The 24,363-nt window shown below is 43.1% G+C and overlaps 1 protein-coding gene across 1 annotated transcript in view; it reads right to left on the bottom strand.

The window, feature by feature from the left end:
- Window positions 1-24,363, bottom strand: part of BRCA2 (BRCA2 DNA repair associated) — a 53,777-nt gene that overhangs the window by 9,961 nt on the left and 19,453 nt on the right. The window contains exons 6-14 of the mRNA XM_023740337.1: window positions 23,367-23,554; window positions 20,797-20,967; window positions 19,943-20,297; window positions 13,427-13,582; window positions 13,180-13,324; window positions 11,111-11,232; window positions 7,808-8,006; window positions 7,386-7,549; window positions 7,150-7,288 (exon numbers count right to left, since the gene is read on the bottom strand). Coding sequence (XP_023596105.1) covers window positions 7,150-7,288; window positions 7,386-7,549; window positions 7,808-8,006; window positions 11,111-11,232; window positions 13,180-13,324; window positions 13,427-13,582; window positions 19,943-20,297; window positions 20,797-20,967; window positions 23,367-23,554 — 1,639 coding nt within the window. The remainder of the gene's footprint in view (window positions 1-7,149; window positions 7,289-7,385; window positions 7,550-7,807; window positions 8,007-11,110; window positions 11,233-13,179; window positions 13,325-13,426; window positions 13,583-19,942; window positions 20,298-20,796; window positions 20,968-23,366; window positions 23,555-24,363) is intronic.

The raw sequence follows: 24,363 nt of genomic DNA, 5'->3' as shown, positions 1-24,363 counted from the left end.
ACTGTTATTCTCAGATGATGGTTTGTTCATCCTGTTGCAAAGGGGTGAAAGAGGAAAGTTTGTTCCTCTTTCACTTTTCAAATTTACAAATAGGCTTATTTGATGGATCTCAGTCTTTAATTAAATACTGCATTTAGAGAACTTATAAGTTTCCCAGCCATATTCAATTTTCTAATTTTGCCCTTAAGTATATTCAGAATTTAATTACGGTTCTGCCCTTCTCCCAAATACCTTCTTTAAATATCACATCCTTTCTGTCCCCTGTTATAAAAGTAATATATGCTTACTGAAAAAGATTTCAAAAAGTCCCCAGAATTAGGGTAGCAGTTTAAGGCAGGAAGCTGAAGCTTTTGTTTTCTTTTTTTTTTTTTTAATGATAAGATGTACAACACAAACTATTTAAAAAATGCAGAACATAAATAAAAGTAATATTAACAGCAGTTTCCTCATTTCATTTTTTCCTAAGTAGAGGTTTTGTATCTGGATCAAATGGTATGCATTGAAAGAAACGGAAGTCTTACTTATTTCTTCAATTACCATACATCCTGAACAAATGGTACAACTGGAAGAATTTTTTTAAGTAAAACCTTTGGAATGCTGGCATTCAATAAATCTTCATTTTAAAAAAAGGACAAGAAGAAAATCATTTTGCGAAGTTGAAGTCTGGGGTTAATTTGAACTTTCAACTTTTGAACACAATGCCCTTCAAATTCCTTTTAGGAAACACCATCAAAATGCCAAGCGGCCAGCAGCTGTACGGCCAGGCTCACGTACTATCTGCAGTGCACTCTGTGGTGGGGCGCACATCTCCTCCAGCTCCTGGGGTGCTGGCCTCCGCCAGACGGACAGACGCCACACTCCCCTTCCCTGGAGGAAGGGCAGTGTGGCATACAGGCGCCTGCCCCCACCTCAAGGGAAGGGCATTCTGGCTCTGGAAGTCCCTGAGAGTGGTGGTGGTTTAAGGCAGGCAGCTGAAGGATTTTTTTTCTAGCAGTACCACAGAGTTTGAGTTTCATTTCTAAGGGTCAGGGGTTGGCTGACCCTGTAGCCACGGCTCTGCAGTCCGTTCACCTCCTCCCTCCGCCCAATCCTGCCTCCTTCCCTCTCTCACAGGGGCTGCACCTCGGGAACTTTCCAGTACAGCTCCTGAATGACTGTCTCAGAGCCTGCTTCCCAGGAAACCAACCTAAGAAATTATCTCATTTAATTTTAATTCATTTTATATTACAGTGCTTCTGTAACAGTCACAGAGCATTAGAGTGAAAACACAGCAAGTCCCCATTTTAAGCCTGTTATGGATTGTGTTCCCCTGAAATACATGTGGTAAATCCTAACCCTATAGGGTCACTATGAGTCAGAATAGACTCAGTGCCAATGGTTTGGTTTTTTGGTTTTATATTTGTGAATATAATCCCATTTGGGAGTAGAGTTTAATGTGTTATGTTAATGAGGCTGTATCAGTATAGGGTGTGTCTGGAGCCAATCACCTCTGAGATCTTAACTGAGCATATCAGGCACAGAGAAGGAAGCAGAGATGGGGGAAGACAGATGTCACATGGAGATCGCCAAGGAACTCAGGAACAGAAGCTGAAGAGACAAGCACCTTTCCCCAGAGCTGATAGAGAGAGAGAGAGAGAGAGAGAGAGAAAGCCTTCTCCTAGAGCTGGGACCTTGAATTAGAACTTCTAGCCTCCTAAAGCGTGACAGAATAAATTTCTGTTTGTAAAAGCATCCACTTGTGGTATTTCTGTTATAGCAGCTCTAGGTAACTAAGACAGAGCCCAACTCCCAAATGTTGGGTTTGGTTTTGTTTGTGCTGTTAGTACAAAGTGTAAGAAAGAACAGATGAGCTTTAGGGCCTGAAAGTATGGGTTCAAATCCCTAAAAGAAACGTGGCCTTTGGCAAGCGCACCTCTCTGAGCTCCAGCATTGCCCTCTGTAAAATGGGGATGATCGCTGTCAAGTGAACAGTGTTACTATGAGGACAACAGGAGACGCTATATTCCTGAGGTTTTCAAGAACCACTCCCCCAGCCCTGCCCCTACATCAGGAGGACAGAAAGACACTAAAAGCGTCCTGTTCCTGAAGAGACGACAGTATTACTGGGGACTGCAGGGACGGATTCAGAAAAGGAGAGGCAGGCCCACAGGCCATGTGACGAGAGCTGAACCAGCCAAACATACAAAGTGCTACCAGAGCTGGGGGAAGGGCCGGCTAAGCCAGAGTGTAAGCACCTGGCTAGCTGAATAACAGTGGGAAGAAGGCACAGACAGCGTAGAGGGGTGCTCTAAGCAAAGGGAAAAGCATTACTAAAGGCAGGAGCGTGAGGTGTGTCAGGTGGTGGTTTAAGGCATGAAGTTGAAGGGTTTTATTTTTTATTTTTTTAGACATACCAAGAAGTTTGGGTTTCTTTTTCTAGGGGAAAGAGAGCCACTGAAGAATTTTAAAAAAAAATTATTTCTATTTTTCTGAGCCAGTACTTAAACCTGTTAACAAATCCACTGCCATCGAGTTGATTCTGACTCATAGTGACCCTACAGGACAGAGTAGAACTGCCCCACAGTTTCCAAGGCTGTCGTCTTTACAGAAGCAGACTGCTGCGTCTTTCTCCTGCGGAGCAGCTGGTGGGTTCAAGTTGCTGACGTTTCAGTTAGCACTTAACCACTGCGCCCCCAGGGCTCCTGCCACTGAAAATTTTAAGCTGGGAAGACTCGTGATTAGATTCGGGTATTAGAAAGATAATAGGACCTCTGTGTTAAAGTGACACTTTGAAATTTTCCAATAGAATTTTTTTCCTCTAACACTTAACATGGAGTCCCTGGGTGGTACAAAAGGTTAACACACTTAACCCAAAGGTTGGAGATTGAAGTCCACCCAGAGGCACTTTGGAAGAAGGGCCTGGTAATCTACTTGCGAACAATCAGCCACTGAAAACCCCTGGGAGCACAGCTCTACTCTGACACACAGGGTCGCCAGAGGTCGGAGTAGGCTCCACAGCAATGGGTTTTTAACACTTAACAGCAAGTTAAATATAAAAAAAAAATTCACCAAAAACCTCCAAATGGCAACATCCTGATACAGAAGTTAGAATCTGCTGATGAAGGAAAGAAGCAGGAGATTGGGGCCAGAGCCAGGAAACACGAGAAGGCTGAGCTTCCCATCCCCTTTCCCCAAGCCAAACCAGTAATGCGATAAAACAGAATTCTTGTATCCCTGAATCTGATGAACAGCCAATGTAGGGATATCAGAGTGGGTATCCTTATCTTTTTCCTCTTCTGATCCAGGAATAATGGAAATGTCTGCAGGGAAAAACAAGTGACCAGTACTGACTGAAGTGAAGGTCCCAGGGTCACTCCCCTGAGCTGGGGAAAATGACCAGAGATGACATCTTCTGAGGTGAAGTGAAGGCCCCAGGGTCACCCCAGAGATGATGTCTTCTGAGGTATGGAATACATAATGGATAGTAACTCAAATATCCAGCCCTCACACTAAGTAAGAGAGAACACAAATTGGTCTTAGATACGGTAGAAAGATCACGAACTACAAGGAACACAAGTGTCCTCCCGTCTCCCTCTTCCCCACACACCTTGCCTCACCTCCACTGTCCGTCCGGGGACCATCAGAACTAACCTCAGGTCATCTTGCATTCCCTGAACTCCATTTCCAGAAGGTTTTGCACCTGCCTTTTCTGATCCACTCTCCTACCTCTCTGGAGCTCCTGGAATTCCTTCACTGGGCCGTGCCTGCACCATCACAGCTGAACGTGGATGGAGAGATACCACACAAGCACGCTGACTAGTTTCATTTAAAATCATGATCATGAACCTCAAGCGGGCCCTGGCGGCCATCGTATGTTTGCCCGGTCCAGTCCCTCCTCCACTTTATGGCATCCTGACTTCATGTCCTTCCTCTATCCTGACTCCCAGCTAAGGATTTTATTATCCATCTCAGCAACGAGACAGAAGCAACCAGAAGAGGCCTGTTCCACATTTCCACGTCCACATCAACAATTCCTTGTACCTGTACTCAGGTACTTCTCCCTTTTTCTCTCTGTGACTACGGATTACCCGTCTCTGCTACAGGCTAGGCCAAGCTCACCATACACCCACTAGATGGAGGCCACCCCACACGGCTACTGAGGGACCTTGCTCCACAGGTGCCCCTTCTTTATCGGGTCCTTTCCATCAGCATTCGACACCTCATCCGTGAAATCTCCCCACTTCCATCTGAGAAAACACCTTCTCTAGATGCCAACTCCCCTTCTAGCTACCGCTCCGACTGTCTTCTTCCCCTGAAACACCTATGTTCACTGCTTATTTTTTCTCCCTCCGTTTCCCCTGCCTTGCTTCCACCGTTCACTCCCACCACCCACCCAAAATGCCCCTTCATGGAGCTACAGCCAATGACCGATTCTCAGTCCACATCTGACAGAGCTAATTGCTCTCCTCTCTCTTGGTTTTCGGCACACCTCGCTCTCTTAAGTCCGCCTCCCACCTCTTCGGCCACTCCTCCCGCTTCTTTTCCTGCCTTCTCTACATCTCCCCCGCCTCCAAGGCTCTGGCTCTCTTCTCTTCTCTATCCATTCCCACTCCCACAATGATCTCATCCAGTCTCATGGCTTTAAACACCATCTACGTGTTGATGAAGGAGCCCTGGTGGCGCAGCGGTTAAGAACTCGGCTGCTAACCAAAAGGTGAGTGGTTCTCTGCTCTGCAGGAGAAAGACGTGGCAGTCTGCTTCTGTAAAGATTTACAGCCTTGGAAACCCTATGGGGCTGTTCTACCCTGTCCTACAGGGTTGCTGTGAGTTGGAATCGACTCAGTGGCAGTGGGGTATGTTGATGACTCCCACATTCGTATCTTCAGCCCAGCTCCGAACAGACTCCTAGGTATCTGCCAAGAAGACGTCTCTCCTTAGACATCCAATAAGCATCCAAAACTTAACTGTGCAAACTGAGCTCCTGATCTGCTCTGCACGCTGCAGTCTTCCCCTCTCAGCAAATGGCAATTCTGTTTTTCAGCTGCTCAGACCAAAAACCTTGGCACTGGCCCCTTGATCCTTCACTGACCCTGCACTATCCCTACCTTCAGAATACATCTAGGATCTGCCCACTTGTCTCCACTTCCACTGCTTCTGCCTGCTCCAAGCTACCATCATCATCACCTCTTATCTCAGTTATTGTAAGAACCTCCAACTGGCTTCCCTGTCTCTATCCTAACACCCCCTACAGTCTAGTCTCAACATAGCAGCTTGAGTGATGGTGTTAAAACCCAAATCCGGTCACTCTTCTACTGGAAACCTTCCTGTGACTTTCCATTACGCTCAGGTCAAAGTCCAAGTCCACACAATGATACCACGTGATCTGGTCCTTCATGGCTGTAATGGTTAAGGGTGTGTGTCAGCTTGGCTGGGCCGTGATTCTCATGATTTGATAGTCGTATGATGGTGTGATCACTTCCATGATGAGATTTGGTATTATGTGATCACCTCCATGATGGGATCTGCTATGAGCAGCCAATCAGTTGAAAGGGAGTTTCCTTGGGCATGTGGCGTGCACTGAATGTAAGTGGACATTCTGGCAAGGCTTGTGGGCTTTCGCTCGTTCTGGATTCTGCAGCTGGCTTCTGTTCGTCTCATCTCTGGTTCTTGAGACTTGAGCTAGCAGCTTAGTTGCAGTCCTGCCTGCCAATCTTTAAGATTCATCGATCTTCACAGCCTGTGAGCAAGAGCCCTGCTCTCCGACCTGCTGATCTTGGGTTCGCCAGCCACCGTGCCTACGTGAATCAGGAGAAGCCTCTATCCTGATCCACGGACTTGAGACGTTCCAGCCTCTACAACTGCGTGAGCCATTTCCTTGATATAAATCTCTCTCTCTATATATATATACATATTTATATTCTTTACTGGTTTTGCTTCTCTAAGAGAACCCAGCCTAAGACAGTGGCCTCTCTCTCCTCAGCTGACAAGACTCACTCTCTGGCCTCTTCACCAAGTCTTGAACAACCCAGGAATGATCCTGCTTCATCATGGCTTTGTAACTGCTCTTCCTTCTGCCTGGAATGTTCTTTCCCAGATGTCCACATGCCACACTCCTTCAAGTCTTCACTCAAATGTCAACTTCCCGGGGAGGTCTTTCCTCACCTCCCTATCTAAAATTATACCCTTCCCCCCCTTCTCCTTGACACTCACTACACTTAAATAATATACATAGTAAATAATACGCACACGCACACATAACTTATTTGTTTGTGGTCACTCTCCCTTGCCATAATGTAAGTTCCGTGATGGCAGGGATTTATTTTTCTGTTTTGCTCATTGCTATGTACTCAGGACTTAGAACACTGCCTGCTCCACAACAGGAATTCAATAAATACTGGTTGAATAAATGAATAAAAATTACCTACCCTACATATAAGGAGCCCTGGTGATGCGGTGGTTAAGCGCTCTGCTGCTAATCTAAAGGTCAGTGGCTTGAACCCACCAGCCGCTCCTTAGAAGAAAGATGTGGCAGTCTGATTCTGCAAAGATTTACAGCCTTGTAAACCCTATGGGGCAGTTCTATTCTGTCCTATAGGATTGCCATGAATTTAAATCAACTCATTAGCAATGAGTTACCCTATAATGCTCTATATACAATATATACTCTGTATAACGTGTGGAATCACCCAAGGATGACCAAGATGAAATGAAATTCCATGGCAACAATGCAGCATATTAACATACTACACCAAAAACATCCCACACAGCACTAAAACAGAACCAAACCAACAAAAAAATTTTTTTAATGGAGAAAAGAGCGTAGCAAAAGACAAAAAGAGTCCAATCCATAAGAAAACACAACTCTAAGAAGAGAAGAAAACCAGTTGCCATTGAGTTGATTCCGACTCATGGTGATCCCACGTGTGTCAGAGTAGAACCGTGTTGTATAGGGTTTTCAATGGCTAACTTTTGGGGAAGCACATTGCCAGGCCTTTCTTCCAAAGCACCTCTGGGTGGATCTGGACTGCCAACCTTTTGGTTAGTAGCTGAGCGCTTAATCGTTTGCACCACCTAGGGACTCTTGACTAATCGTAGGGAAGACAAATCTTACAAGATAACATAGTTCAAGGGAACCAACAGAGAGCGACAATGACATACACTGTGTGTTACCTGTTTTTTTTACAACAGAAACTACAAATCCTATCAGGTCCACCTCAGAGCAAGGGGGATGGAAGTCTGGGTCTAATAATCTGTTGAAGTGAAGGGGTTCCCTTGGCTGGTAAACCTGGAATCGGATTTCATCTGAAGCCTATGGGGGGGAAAGAAGTGAACATTTAAGTAAATGGAGATTCTATAAACAAATGTGCATTTATCAGAACTGAAGTATTATAATGAAAAATGTGTACCGGCAGTTGTTGATACTGGGTTTTCTTTGTTGTTGTTAACTGTACGCTAGCTCTTTCAGATTTACTTTTAGATTTTGATGCTGCAAGATGATAGATTCTGTATCTCATTCCCTCCGTTAATAGGGAAAATAAATCTGACGATGGACGCCAGATACTCAATATAACTGCATAAAAAAAGATGGAAAAAAAAACCACAACGGAAGAATTGATAATCATTAAAATCCTTGTTTAAAACAAAGACTGGTTGTAACAGCACAGATCTAAGGACGACATTGTTACACTGTGGGCAGTGGTGGCCCACTCTGCACCTCTGACACACACTTTATATTTTATCTAGCATTTGTAATCATTTTATTCATAAGAAAGATCATTTATTTAACTTAACAAAACTGATTTAAAAAAACAAAAACTTACGTACTGACCTGAGTCTTCCTCCTTTTCCTCATAGCTTACAATACGCAGCTTCCACACAGTCGCCACGTCCCTTGACAAAGCTGGCTCCCCTTGTTCAGCAGATTCTACAGCCTTCCTGAATTCCAGCTGGATCTGCGCCTGCTTCTTATCATTCAACATCTGTCTGTGGTTATTCAAGGCTCTCAGCTGCTCTTCACTGAAATAATCCTGTAACCATTAAAAATATTAAGGCAGGCGACACCGGAATAAAAGCAAACCAAACACAACAAGTCCCATAACCTGTACCTAGATCACTTTAAATGAGGATAAAATACCACAGAATTGAGTTCACTTTAAAGAGTGTGAATATAAATACCTCAAATACAAAAAGGAGGATTAATACATTTACCTTTACCTTTATCACATATTCTCAGGTCCCTTAAATTATTCACTAATCCTTGTAACGAACTCCCCAAGGGCCAATACAAGCCCCTAATTATAAATATATTCTAATAATCACCGTCTTTACCATCTACATGTTAAACAGCTAACATCTGAGTGCTTATTATATTCGAGGAATGGATCCACATGCAGCAAATGGGTTAATTCATTCAATCCTCCAATAACCCTGTGAGGTAGGTACTATTACTGCTTCCACATTGCAGATGATGAAATACAGAAGAGGCACAGAGAGGTCACATAACTCGCCCACGCCAGACAGGTAGGAGTTGGCGCACAAACCCTTATTCTTAGCTCCTGTAATGTAATTTCATTAACTCTTTGGAACAGCAGATCTAATTTAAAGCAGCCATGTGCTTCAAAGCACTTACGTCTTTGTCTCTACACTTCTCTCTCAATCATTTTGGCAAACTGCTGCCTGTAACTCTTGGGAATCTCACCGAATATGAAAAAAGCAAAGAAATAAATGAAATAAAATAGGAAACGGACCGTAGACACATCACATAGTAGAATACTGCTGCCCTGTTGTTGTTAGTTGCCACTGAGTTGATGCCAATTCGTGGCGAGCCCATGTGTACAGAGTAGAACTGCTCCACAGGGTATTCAAGGCTGTCACCTTTTGGAAGCAGATCACCAGGCCTGTCTCCCCAGGCACCAGTGGGTGGGTTTGAATCGACAACCTTTTGGCTGGCAGTCAAGGGCTTAACCATCCGCGCCACCCAGGCAGTAATGGTTGAAGCGCTCATAACCAACACGGTGGCGGTTTGAGCCCACCCAGAGGTGTCTCGGAAAAGAGACCGCCGCCTTACACACCTTAACATCCCAATCTATATTGGGAAGAAGCACTATAAAACCTCTGTCCCCTCACGTTCTTCTAAATACGCAGACAGTCATTAACTTCAGTGCAACTTCCTAAGTCCCACAACATTAACATGTCATTCAAAACAAATCCTCTGACGAGGATTTTAGAAGCTGATAGCTGTTTTTCCCTCCAAGAATTACAATGATAACTTTAAGTCAAATCATGCAGAATCATACAAGCTTAGAACCTTAGAGGCAATCTACTGTAAGGCTGTTCCTTGAAGGGAGGAGGGAATGAGGCTCTAAGAGATAAATCACTCATCCAGCTACACAGGGACAGGACCAAGTTTAGAACTTAGTCCTCCAGCTCTCATTCTGCCTTGTTATTTCCTCCTTATACGATAATATGGGAGTCTCTGGGTGGTGCAAACAGTTAACATGCTCAGCTACTAACAGAAAGGTTGGAGGTGTGAGTCCACCCAGAGGCACCTCAGAGGAAAACGTCTGGTGATCTACACCTGAAAAATCAGTCACCGAAAACCCTACGGAGCGCAGTTCTACTCTGACACATGTGGGGTTGCCATGAGTTGGAGCCCACATGATGGCAACTGGTTGGGTTTTATTATACTATGATTAATTCTATAAAGGGGATCAGACTAATACATTTTGTAGATAAAACCGAAGCTATCTTTACGATGACTCACAGAAAGCATAAGCTTCAAGAAATGTAACAATGTCTTAGCAGTCAGAGGCAAACAATATTTCAGGAAAGCATAATAAAGCCTTAACTTACGGACTTGCAGCAAGTCCACTCACAGGCTTTAGAACTGGACTCACTTTTCACAGGAGAACCTACGTTGTAACACTGGTGGCATGAGGGAATTCTATTTAGAGTAGCATTGCTCATTATCGTTGTTGTGTGCCGCTGAGGTGATTCCGACTCCTGGCAACCCTATAGGACAGAGTAGAGCTGCCCCACAGGGTTTCCAAAACTGTAAATCTTTATGGAAGCAGGCTGCCACTTCTTTCTCCTGTGGAGCAGCTGGTGGATTCGAACTGCCAAACTTTCGGTTAGCAGGTGAGCACTTAAAATCACTGTGCCACCAGGGCTCCTTTTCAGACACCTGTCCCGTTGTTGTCAAGTCAATGCCAACTCATAGCAACCCTGCAGGACACAGTAGAACTGCCCCATAGAATTTCCAAGGAGCGCCCGGTGGATTCAAACTGCTGACCTTTTGGTTAGCAGCCGAACTCTTAACCACTGCGCCACTAGGGTTTTCAGACACACAGCTGTCTAAAAATTTAGTTTAGGTGGTAGCTTACGTTAATATATGAAATAATGCTCTAATAATAGTAGCTAACATTTATATGGAACTTTATAGGTTATGGAGCCCTGGTGGCACAGTGGTGAAGCACTCTGCAGCTAACCAAAAGGTGGGCAGTTCGAATCCACCAGCGGCTCCCTGGAAACCCTATGGGGCAGTTCTACTCTGTCCTACAGGGTCGCTATGAGTCAGAATTGACTCAATGGCAAGGGGTTTGGTTTAACGGGTGCACTTTTATACACATTATCTAATTTAATCCTAAAACGATGCACTTCACACCCATTTTATAGCTATTTTATGCCCAATCTGCTCAGCTAATAGATGGCAGAGCGGTGACCCTAAAGCCTGCTCCATTCCCGTACCGGAGAGTGCTTCCATCTCAGTGCCTCAAGGGAGAGGACGATGCAGCAGACCCAGGCAGGACTGAGACAGCACGGCACCACAGAAACCAAGACCCTGCTCTGAAGAGGCTTATTTTATCTTAAAAAGAAGCATTCATTTAGAACGCATCTTAAACCACAGTCATTTAATACATAAACAACACCTAACCCTCCTGTCCTTCACTTGGTATGGAATCGGGAATGCACAGCACTGGTGTGCACATTACAGAAATGCACAGAAACGTAGACACTGCCGTGTGAGAAACAGCATTTCAACACGCTGCCCCCCGCAGTGGCCACGAGCGAACGCAGCGTGCCAGCTACAGGATGATGCCTGAAGCGCGTCACTCGCGGCTCTGACTCTCACCTCCAGGTAACCCGGGTCTGGTGTGTTCCTCACGGCTTCATACAGCTCTGCACCATCTTGCAGGGCACGGACTTGCTGTCTTGTTAGTGCCCGTGATGGTCTACATCGTTTAGGAGTATTTTCTAGGAAAATAACCCCCAAACGTGTCACTAATTAGCTAAACCACAAAATTAAAAACACTGAAATCCTGAGAACAAAAGCGAAGACACCCACATCATGGAATTAAAACATAAGAAACCACTCATCTGTTAAGAGTTTTCTAGGAAAATGTGAAACCAGTATACTCACAGTTAACTAAAGTAACACGTATAAAAACAGCATGAGTTAGTGATAATTTTTAAGGAAATAAAATGCTGAGTCCAATTTTTCTAAAAATTTATATAGAAGATGAAGTTAAATAATACAGAAAATCATGAGGAAATGCAGGAAAACATAAAATCTTCAGGCAATAAAAAAAGGTAGATTAGAAAAAGTAAATTTTATGTTCTTTCAGCATAAAAACACTATGATTTTTATTATTAAAATGGATGTTACAGACACCTCACCAAAGAAGACGTACAGATAGCAAATCAGCATATGAAAGGATGTTCAACATCATATGTCACTAGGGAATTGCAAATAAAAATCATGATACATCACTTTGTATCTATCAGAATGGCTAACATTACAAACACTGAAAACCGCAGATGGTGGCGAGGAAGTGAACAACAGGAACGCAGGCTCACTGCTGGTGGGAATGCAAAGTGGTGCAGCCACTCTGGAAGGCAGTCTGACACCTTCTTACAAAGCTAAACGGAGGCTTGCCATGTGATCAAGCAATTATGCTCTTAGGTATTTACCCAAATGAGCTGAAAATGTCTGTCCACAAAGAAACCTGCACACAAATGTTTACAGCAGTTTTATTTCTAATTGCCCCAAAACAGAAGCAACCAACATGTCTTTCAACAGGTGAAGAATACACTAGACCAACAAGCTGTGATACATCCATACAAAGGAGGATTACTCAGTGACAAAAGAAATTTTCTATCTAGCTACGAAGACACGGAGAAACCTGACATGCATGCTGCTAAGTGAAAGACACCAGTCTGAAAAAGTTGTGCGCTATACATGCTATATAATCCCAACTACACGACCCTGTGAAACAGACACACAACAGACGCAGCAAACAGGTGAGTGGCTGCCAGGGGCCCAGACAGGGAGAGAGGAAAGGTCAACTACATGGAGTACGTGGCATTCTTAGGGCAGTGAAACTATTTTGTAGGATATTATAATGGTGGACACAGGACATGCATTTGTCAAAACCCGTAAGGCTGTACAATACAAAGCGTGAAACCTAATGTAAACTATGGACTTTAGTTAATAGTAACATGTCAGTATTGGGTCATCGACTGTCACAAATGTGCCACAGGAATGCATGATGCTAATAACAGGAGAAACAGTGTGTGGAGGTCAGCGGGGCGGGGGGGGGGTGCACAGGAACTCTCTGTACTTCTGCACAATTTTTCTGTAAAACTAAAATTGTTCTAAAATATAACATGTATTTAAAAAAAAATGCTACAGGGAAAACAGGTTCTAGCTCCAGGTATAGTAACAAGAAAACTAACAACAACAGAAACGCAAACATTCCATAACATAGATAAGGACGTTGAGGAAACAGTGACACACGGTGATGCGTGGGGAAAATCACTGGATAGCTCTCCCTCTTCTGCCATTCTCTAACGCCGAAAAAGGCAGGGACGCTGCAAATACTTTAGTACCAAAGCTTAAGAGGGAGTTTACTTAAGACTTCTGACAAGTGCTATGGATATGTAGTATTTTATTTCCTAAGATAAAATCAACATCTAAAAGCTCAAGGTGTTGAATAAAGATGTGATAATTCGGTCAGTTCGATGCTTATCTGTGTATCTATGTAATAAGATTTTTTAAACAAATCAGAAAAAATTCAGATTCAAAATTAGAAAAAAATTATTACTCAAAATGAATTCGCTCAGTTACAAATGTAAAGAGAGAAGCTCCTGAAACTCTGTCCTCATGAAAAATAAAGACTTGTCATATACAACTCATTTTACCTTCCTGCTCTTCAAATTCCACTTGAATTTTTGTGAGCAGGGCTTCTAGCTTCTTTTGTTGGGTCTCTGCATATTTTGCTGCTTCCTTTTCTTCTGCTCGTTCATCACGAAATATGTATAATCCAGAGGATGTCTTCTCCACCCACTATAACATGTTTTAAGGAAAAATACACGCAGGGAGGAAAACAGTCAAATTAGCTGTCTCAAAAGAAAGAAACGCAGAGTAAGTTTCAGGGATACGTCATACCTGTACAGGGTAAGTTCTTTGAATGATCACATCAACACAGCCAACACTGCCGCCGTCACTGAACAGAGAAGACAAGGGCAGAGAAAAAGGCCTAGGGTCGGGAAAGAAGCCAAGTTTGGCATACCAACGAGCAGTCCGGGTACTGTTAGCAGAGATCTGGATGAATCAAAGAACAAACCAATTTAGAAATTAAACATATATTCAATTCTATTACAGATTTCATAATATTCTTCATTCTTTTAGGGCTCTTTTAAAAATATTCACTTTCAAATTCTCATGGATTCAGCTAAATAACAGCCTGGCTCAAAAAATAATGAATATTACCCATAAGTACTGTGCTCCTTTAAAAAATCATCCATAGGAGAACAAATGGTCATCAATTCCTCTAAAGCACAGATAAGAAGGTAAGGGGGCAAGGAAAGCAGATGGCTGGAAAGAGAACCACCAGCGGGGAAACAACGAGAACGCCGACACATTGGGGAGAACGTCACCAGCATCACAACAGTACACACAGAAACTGTCGCATGGGAACCTAATCTGCTGTGTAAACTTTCATCAAAACCACAATAAAATATTATTTAAAAAAATTCTCATAGATGACCAGAAGAACTAGATGGTGCCCGGCTACCACCAATGAATGTCCTGACAGGGAACACGACAGAGGGTCCCTGATGGAGCAGCAGAAGGATGGGGTACAGAACTCAAATTCCAGTAAGAAGACCAGACTTAATGGTCTGACTGAGACTGGAGGTGCCCTGGAAAGCATGGCCCCTGGACTATCACCCTAGAACTAAAACAATTTCCGAGGCCAACTCTTCAGACAGGGATTGGACTGGACTGTGGGACGTAAAGTGATACTTGTGAAGAGTGTGCCTCTTAGCGCAAGTAGATACAAGAGACCAAAGGGGCAGCTTCCGTCCAGAGGTGAGATGGGAAGGCAGAGAGGGTTAGGAGCAGGTTGAATGGTCATGGGGAATCAGGGGCAGAAAGGAGGAGTGTGCTGTCACAGAATGGGATGAGCAATTAGGGTCTCATAACAATGTATGTATAAAAATTTTGTATGGGAGACTAACTTGAAATGTAAACTCCATTTAATTACAACAATAAAATAATAATAAAAAAATTAATAAAAAATTCTCATGGAAAGGAAAGTGAGAAAGTGTTGCATGAAAATGAAAACACTCACCATACAGTACTTCTCAAAAAACTTAATGCTGATACTGCCATAAAGCCCTGTTATTTAAATATTTTTATTAAAAAAATGGACAAAAGAGACTTCAATTGAACTGAAGAATGGATACCTCTGAATTATGGTGCTGGTGAAGAACACTGAATATACCGTGGACTGCCAACAGAACAAACACATCTGTCCTGGAAGTACAGCCAGAACGCTCCCTAGAAGGGAGGATGGCGAGACTTCATCTCATGTACTTTGGAAATGTTATCAGGTGGGACCAGTCCCTGGAGAGAATATCAGGATTGGTAAAGCAGAGGGTCAGCAAAAGAGAGGAAGGAAGACCCCATGAGATGGACTCACACAGTGGCTGCATGATGAATTAAACAGACTGATTTATCTGGGCCCCTCAAAGAACATGTGAGAACAGAAACCTGGAGAGAAGAGACATAGCTGAGATGCGTCATGGATTGAATTATGTCCCCCTAAAAATACGTGTATCAATTTGGCTAGGTCATGATTCCCAGTATTGTATGACTGCGTACCATTCTGTAATCTGATGTGATTTCCTTACGTGTTGTAAACTCTATCACTATGATGTAATAAGATGGATTAGCGGCAGTTATACTGATGAGGTATACAAGATTAGATACTGTCTTAAGCCAATCTCTTTTGAGATAGGAAAGAAAGAAGTGAGCAGAGACACGTGGGAACCTCATACCACCAAGAAAGCAGTGCTGGGAGCAGAGCACGTCCTTTGGACCTGAGATTCCTGCGCTGAGAAGCTCTCAGACCCAGGGAAGACTGATGACATGAACCTTCCTCCAGAGCCCACAGAGAAAGTGTTCCCCTGGAGCTGATGCCCTGAATTTGGACTTGAAGCCTCCTGGACTGTGAGAGAATAAACTTCTCTTTGTTAAAGCCACCCACTTGTGGTATTTCTGTTATAGCAGCACTAGATGACTAAGACAAGACGTCACCAAAATTTTGGAATCTAAAAATTCACTGGACAAGTGGTAAATGACAAAGCAGCTCAGAGAAAGATGACACCTAATAATAGTGAACAGTTATACAGCACTTAGCGTGCACCTACTGAAGGAGCTCTGGGACCCAACAGCTAAGTGCTCAGCTGCTAACTGAAAGGCTGGCAGTTCAAACCCACCAGCCACTCAATAGAAGAAAGACCCAGTGATCTGCTTCCGTAAAGATTACAGCCTAGGAAACCCTATAGGGCAGTTCTACTCTGTCATATGGGGTCGCTATTACTCAAATTGACTTGATGGCAATAGGTTTGGGTTCTGGTTTACCTTCTAGAAGGCTGAACCACACATATCCTGGGTGCTGGAACACCAGGCAGAGGCAACTAAGGGTGGGGTGCCTGTTGTTGCAGCCACTGTGTCAATCCATCTCACTGAGGGTCCTCCTCTTTTTTGCTGACCCTCTACTTTATCAAGCATGATGTCCTTCTCCAGGGACTGGTCTCTCCTGATAACATGTTCAAAGTACTTGAGACAAAGTCTCGCCACCCTCGTTTCTAATGAGCATTCTGGCTGTACTTCCTCCAAGACAGACTGGTTCGTTCTTCTGGCAATCCATGGTATGTTCAATATTCTTCACCAACACCATAATTCATAGGCATCAATTCTTCTCTGGTCTTCCTTATTCACTGTCCAGCTTTCACATGCATATGAGGCTGCTAAAAACACCATGGTTTGGGTCGGGTGCACCTTAGTCTTCAAGGTGACATCTTTGCTTTTCAACACTTTATAGCAGTCTTTTTCAGTAGATTTGCACAATGCAAATCTTTTGATTTCCTGACTGCTGCTTCCATGGGTGTTGACTGTGGATCCAAATAAAATGAAATCCTTGACAACTTCAATCTTTTCTCCGTTTATCACGATGTTGCTTATTGGTCCAGTTGTGAGGATTTCTGTTTTCTTTATGTTGAGGTATGATCCATACTGAAGGCTGTGGTTTTTGATCTTCATCAGTAAGTGCTTCAAGTCCTCTTCAGTTTCAGCAAGCAGGGTTGTGTCATCTGCATGTCACAGGCTGTTAATGAGTCTTCCTCCAATCCTGATGCCTCATTCTTCTTCATACAGTCCAGCTTCTGATTATCTGCTCAGCACACAGATTGAATAAGTATGCTAAAAGGATACAACCCTGATGTACACCTTTCCTGATTTTAAACCACAAAGTATCCTCTTGTTCTGTTCCAACAACTGCCTCTTGGTCTATGTACAGGTTCCTCACAACCACAATTAAGTGCTTTGGAATTCCCATTCTTCACAACATTATCTGTAATTTGTTATGATTCCCACAGTCAAATGCCTTTGCACAGTCAATAAAATACAAGTAAACATCTTTCTAGTATTCTCTGCTTACAGCCAAGATCCACCTGACATCAGCAATGATATCCTTCATTTCCCTTCTTCTTCTGAATGCAGCTTGAATTTCTGGCAGTTCCCTGTCAAGGTACTGCTGCAACCATTTCTGAATAATCTTCAGCCAAAATTTTACTCTCCTGTGATATTAATGATACTGTTCAATAATTTCTGCATTCGGCTGGATCACCTTTCTTTGGAATGGGCACAAATAGGGAACTCTTCCAGTCAGCTGTCCAGGTAGCTGTCATCCAAATTTCTTGGCATACATGACTGAGCGCTTCCAGCATTGCATCTGTTTGTTGAAACATCTCAACTGGTATCCTGTCAATTCCTGGAGCCTTGTTTTTGCCAATGCCTTCAGTGCAGCTTGGACTTCTTTCAACACCATCGGTTCTTGATCGTATGATACCACCTGAAATGGCTGAATGCTGAGTAATCCTTTTTGGTACATTCAAGGAGTAATACAGATCTCTCGAAAACTGAAAATTATGAGCATAAACAAAAATGCACTTTAAGAATTTGAAGATAAAATTAAGAAATATTCTAGAAAGTATGGGAAAAAAACAAGAACAGGAAATAGAAGACAGGAAGAAATATAAGAAAATTAGAGGATCCATCCAGGAAGTCTACTGTCTAAACCTCAGAAGTTCCACAAAACAGAAGAGAAATAAATGGAAGGAAGACAATTACCAAACAACTGCTTCCAGAAAATTTCGAACTCAATAAAGGACGTGTGTTTCTCAGCTGACTGCCCCTGAGTCCACAAGACAGTGAATAAACACAGACCGACACTGAAGTACTTCACGTGAAGCTTCAGAATGCTGGAGATGAAAAGATCTTAGCAACTTGTTAAAAACAGGACACAAAACAAGGACTGGGAATCCCAACAGAACTGAACTTAGCAGGAGGTATACTGGAAACAGAAGATAAACAAAAGAAATGTCCTTAAAATTCTGAAGGAAGGATTTTCACCCTAACGTTCTATATTCAGCTGACCTTACAGTAAGGACTCAAAAAGCTGCAGGCTTCCTTTCTGAAGAGTCTCTGGGGCATGTGCCCTCACAACTAGGAGTAAGTCTAGCAAGACCACATGGGATCTAGGAAACAGGGCTTCTAAAACAGAGATGAGGGGAAAGGAATTTCTGGAATGACAGGTGTGGAGTATACACAGACCTCTCCAGAATGGAGCAGGAGTATGGACAGGCCCAGGAGGTCTCCAAGAAAAAGAATCAATAAAAGGATTGTACCATATTGAGAGGATTCTTACAGCTCCTGTGTGGGAATGAGTTAGGGCTAAGGAGACAAAAAATTAAGAAAAACAAAGAAGCAAGATAGTTAATGACTCCAGGGGAAAGCAAGACATTATAAAGAAAGGAAATATAATCATGGCATATTACGTGCTCAGCTACAAACAGTATTTTTCTTAGTTATTATAATGTAATTGTGAGGATGGTGCAGGACCAGGCAGCGTTTCGTTCTGTTGTACACAGGTCGCTATGAGTCGGAACAGACTCCACAGCACCGAACAACACTGCTTTGATAAAATCAAAACCAATAAAACAAAAAGATGAAGACCGCTGCTACTTGGATATTCTAAGCAACATAAAACAAATGCCTGTTTCAGCTTGGTGGAATCCTTTCAGGAAAAAGCAACCCAATACAGACCTAAGGACAAGTTACGTATTTCTTTATCTTAAAAATGTTTGATTTCTAAGATGTTTTCCTGAATTAGACTGATCCAGAATAGAAGTAAATTCTCTGTAAGATACTTTGAACATGAATCTGAATATGCAATATTAGTAGTAATTTGTGGTAACAACACTGCAGAGCATTCAACATGACAATGTCCTGTTATGTCGGTGAAATTAAAGAGATGTGCAGCACATTTTACTACTATACATTCAAGAAGTACTGGAATCTAGTATCTCCTCACACTGGAATAGCATCTGACTGAGTAAGCAGGGTAGAAGCAGAGCAGTTATGAGAACAAGATGGCCGCAGGAGCTCAGGCACCAAAATAGAACATCTGGTGCAAACCTGCTCCTGCTCTTTCACTACAACTGCCATTATTTTAGCACAAGACGTTATCTTTGGCTCTCCCATAAACAGCACAAAAATTTTTAATTGAATCAGGAATTTACTTCTTATACTAAGATTAAAAAAAAAAAAAGTCTCATGCCATCGAGTCAATTCCAACTCATAGTGACCCTGTAGGACAGAGCAGAACTGCCCCATATGGTTTCTAAGCTGTAATCTTTATGGAAACAGACTGCCACATCTTTCTCCTGTGGAGCTGTTGGTGGGTTGGAACTCCTATCCTTTTGGTTCCAAAATCCAAACCCACTGCTGTCAAGTAGATTTCAACTCATAGCAACCATGTAGGACAGAGTAGAACTGCCCCTATAGAGTTTCCAAGGCTGTAAATCCTTTTTTTTTTTTTATTGTACTTTAGATGAAGGTTCACAGAGCAAGTTAGTTTCTCATTAACCAATTAATACACATATTGTTTTGTGACACTGGTTGCCAACCCCACAACATGTCAACACTCTCCCCTTCTTGACCTTGGGTTCCCCACCACCAGCTTTCCTGTCGTCTCCTGCCTGCTTGTCCTTGCCCCGGGCTGGTGTGCCCATTTAGGCTTGCTTTGTTTTATGGGCCTGTCTAATCTTTGGCTGAAGGGTGCAAGGCCGTACATCTTTACGGAAGCAGACTGCCACCATCTTCCTCCTGTGGAGCCGCTGATGGCTTGGAACCACCGACCTTTCTGTTAGCAGCAGAGTACTTAACCACTGTGCCACCAGGGTACCTCACCTTTTGGTTAGCAGTATGTTTTCAAGAAATGTAGCATCCTTGGAACATGCATAAGTGAATGGACAACTTTAGATGCAAAAGCCGTCTAGGATTTAACTGAATTGGAGCTGATTTTTGCCAAGAGTGTAGGTTAATTTGGTTTACCTTTAACACGAGAGATTCTGGGGCTTCCAGAGGTGTGCAAGCATCCTGAGCACCCACCAGTTCTGCTCCATGCGTAATGATCTTCTGACCCACCGTCAGCCTGCCCATCTTCAGGAGTGCTGAGAGGGGGGCGTCGAGCTGGGCTCTGACAGCATACCACCCGTCTGTAAGCTCAAGGACGGCCGCGTTTCTGATATCCACACTACTGGTCTTACTGCTGGAGGGTTCATGGACATCCAGGCTTGATGCAACAATTGCCGAAACACAGAGAACAAGGGCTTTTGCGGGGCTGTCATCCCTTTCCATTATCTTTTTTATAGCGGATCTGCTGCTTCTACCAATTTCCATATCATATCTAAAATTAAAACAGAAAATGCACAGTTTAGGAATTGTGAATCTAGAATTCACCAATTCACCGTAAAAGGTCAGTGAATAATTGAGAATAAAAATTAAATTTCTTTATCAGAGAAATACGGAGATGGATGAAAATCTAAAATTTGATAGCTAGCAAAGTTTAAGTTTTGTATTATTGAAGTATGAATTAAATATTAAAAACAAGAAAAATGCAAGCATGTTTTATTAACAATCTTTGAGTAGAGGATCCAATTAGCAACTCACACCCTTCTCAGACATCCAGAGGGGGCCAGGGAAGGTGGAAGCAAGAGGTGCAGCAGTGTGCGTTCCCGTTCAGTTGGCGCTCGGGGGTGACAGGAGACAGTCTCTACCAGCATGGACAGCAAGCAGTATGGGGCGTGGCTGCCGCTGACGGCTGCTCGTGTCCCACCTCTGGCACAGACCATGCAGAAGCCAAGCACACCACAGCGTGAGCACGGCATGTGACGCTTTACACTTGCCTGTATTTCAGCTGAAAAAGCACCCTTTCTGGGCTTAGGCATCTATTAGCAAATTCCTTAGGGAAAGAAAATTCCATAGCTGCCAGTTTCCATATGATCCATCTGTAGTGATTATAGACCCAATCTCTAGAAATGAGCTTTGGATCCACACCGGGGGTGTCACACAGAGCCCTGAATAAGTGAAGGTAGAACAACACAATACGAACCATGTAAAATGACACTGAACTCAACAACTAGGAATATTCTCTACACAAAACGCCACACAGTGTGAAATCATTCAACAGTAAGCGTCTATGAGTTAACATGGGATAAAATAATTTTGGAAAGGGGTTTGATATGTATCAAAATAGCACACTAATAACAATTCACCTACCATACTAACCAACACAGCTATTTCAACTCGTATATGTGTGTTCCTGGAAAATAAGGTTCTTAATTGAAAATAATTATATTTTAGATTATTTTTTTAATTGAAGAGATAATTTTTGGAAATTGCACCTGAGAATTTCCTTCCCTAGTCCTGGTGCTCTCCTCGATATCTTTCCCTGTAGTCTCAATTCTCCGGCTCCTCTCCCTCCCCCATTCCCACTCCTCCACTAAGAACACAGGACCCAAGAGCTGGCAGGCTCACGCCCGCCCACCCACCGACACCCATGGCCACACACTCTGCCTCCCTGTTACTGTGGGGACCTCTGTGCACTAGCCTCCCTCTCTTCCTGCCCATCGAGGACCGTGAGCTGCAACTGCCCTCACTCCTGCAGCTTCCTGCTCGTCAGACAGGCCGGGCACACTCCCACCTCGGCGACTGGAGGCTTCCCAGATACTGCTCACTCACGCTTACCGCCGTCAGGTCACCGATCAAACATCACCGTCACCTACGCAGGGAAGCCTTCCTAACTACTCACTCTATTAAGTACAGCACCTCTCCTGACCCAGCTCTGCCAACCCCTTCCCAGCTTGATTTCTCTTCACAGTACTTATCACCTTCTACACAATTGATTTATTTATTTTCTGTTTCCTCCCACTAACCAACCAGCTGCCTTCAGGCTGGTTCCTACACATAGTGACCCCGTATGTGTCAGAGTAGAACTGTGCGCCACAGGGTTTTCCATGACTCATTTTTCGGAAGGAGATAGCCAGGCCTTTCTTCAGAGGCACCTCTGGGTGGACTTGAAAACCTAACCTTTCAGTTAGCAGCCAAGCTCTTCAACCATTTGTACCACTCAGGGACGTGACCCTCTCCAGTCCCCGCCCCACCCCACACTAGAATGTATGATTTATCGGGACAGGGCTTTCTTTGTTTTATTTTGTTATTCACAGTACCCAGAACAGTCCCTGGGTGGTACAAACGGTTAACACTCTTGGCTGCTGATTGAAAGACTACAGGTTCAAATCCACCCACAAGCACCTTGGAAGAAAGGCCTGGTGATCTACTTATGAAAAATCAGCCATTGAAAAGCCTGTGGAGCACAGTTCTACTCTGATAAATATGAGGTCGCCATGAGTCGGGGTTGACTTGACAGCAACTGGTTTTTTTGGAACAGTACCTGGACCATAGTAGGTGCTCAGACACATCTGCTGAACAGACCAAAAAACGACTAGTGAGAGCTTATTAGCTTCAACGCTCAAACGGTATGAATCCCGCCCACCCGATTACAGGGTGAGAACGGCTGACCTCTGAATTATGCAGTCTGTTTAAGTATATAACACAACTCGTAAATCGTATTTTTTCTACTGAAGTTGATAGCAGATGTTTGTTAGATGAGACATCTACAAGGTATAAAAAACTTTCCTGCTTTAAAATACTCAAAAAATATATCAAGACCTCCAATTTAAGGAAAAAAAATGTTCTCGCACTTTCCAAAAACCGTATGTTCTAGAAAGATGTACAAAAAGTTTTTAAGAGCACCGAAGAAAAGTTTCTCACCTCTTGCTGTTGGCATGAGCTGCAGCGTCCCTCATAGCACAGGACAGAGTAGAACTGCTCTATAGGGTTTTCTTGGCTGTAATCTTTAAGGAAGGAGCCCTGGTGGCAGAGTGGCTAAGCGCTTGGCTGCTAACCAAAAGGTTGGCGGTTCAAATCCACCAGTCGCTCCAAGGGAGAAAGATGTGGCAGTTTGCTTCCATAAGGATTACAGCCTAGAAAACCCTACTCTGTCCTACTGGGTTGCCGTGAGTTGGAATCAGCAACAATGGGTCATGTTATATTTATTGAACTACACAATGAAAGAATATTATGACATAAGCTAGGGAGAGGAATCAACTATAAGGCCAAGTCAAACCGAACTCTTCTTATCAGCCTTTATTTTGTAAACGCACCGGAAAAATGCCCCAGTTTAAGAAAACGCTACTTAATTCATTATATCCTAGACAAATCATAACTCACCTTCTAAATGATTTCAACAGAATGTCTCCTGAACCACAATGCATTTAAAATTATTCAATGTATGAAAATTTGATGTCTAGCCAATATTTTAGTTCAAAAGAGATAAGGAAAGAGACAAAAGAGGGAGGCGAGGGATGGTGGAATATATTGAAGTTAACGCACAACTCCTTTCTACATAGAGTACCTATAAAATTCTTCTTTTCCAGCCATTCCATCATTGGAGGGTATGAGCCATCCACCATCAGCCAACTGTATTCCCTTTCCAGCCCGTAAGGCCTCCTTTCCAAAATAATCCCGAACGTGAAACTGAAAAGACTCTGCGTTCTTGCTGTTAATTTTTACGCAATGTTTAGGAACGCCACACATATACAGCTGAGCAAAATAAAGGATAGAGAAGTTTGGTAAGGAATGAAAAACAAAAATCAAACAAAGTAAACACATTTCATAAAACAAAAACTCAATTATAACAAAGCCAAATGGAATTTACCAATCATTTTTCATTTAAATACGAAAATATTCACTACCAAAAAATTACTACGAAAAGCTAAAGACGAATATAAATGATCCACACATTCAATGTGCTGCACCTTTTTCACTCCCTTCTGCAGGAAGTCATTGCATGTATAAGAAAAAATAATAATGCTCTAAGAAACTTTTAAATTCAAAAGCTTAGAAAGAAAAGGGCAGTGAAAAGTAAAAATATCTTTGGGATATGACCTTGGGGTGGATTTCCACAGGGCTGGCCTACTTTCAAGGTGCTTGCTTTCACCCCAAGGAACCCTGGTGGCACAGTGGTTAAGCGCTTGGCTGATAACTGAAAGGTCTGCGGTTTGAACCCACCCAGCAGCTCCACAGGAGAAAGAGCTGGCAATCTGCTCCCGTAAAGAATACAGCCTAGAAAACCTTATGGAGCAGTTCTAATCTGTCACATGGGGTCACCATGAGTTGGAATCGACTCGACATCAACCTTCACCCCAGCATGTCTAAGCCCAAAGCATGTGCTCCTCTGTTCAGAGCACGAGGTGAGTCTAGAGTCAGACTCCTTGCTCTGGAATCCTGGTTCCTCCATTTACCAGTTAACTGACTTCAGGGAAGTTAATTAACCCTCTGTGGGCTTCAGTCCTCTCATCTGCAAAATGTTGTATAAAATAATGGTGACTGACTTTTTTTTTTTTTTTTTT

The sequence above is a fragment of the Trichechus manatus genome, unplaced genomic scaffold (genome assembly GCF_000243295.1).
Source record: "Trichechus manatus latirostris isolate Lorelei unplaced genomic scaffold, TriManLat1.0 scaffold00153, whole genome shotgun sequence".
NCBI lineage: Eukaryota > Metazoa > Chordata > Mammalia > Sirenia > Trichechidae > Trichechus > Trichechus manatus.
This window is presented reverse-complemented; position numbering and strand designations above follow the sequence as displayed.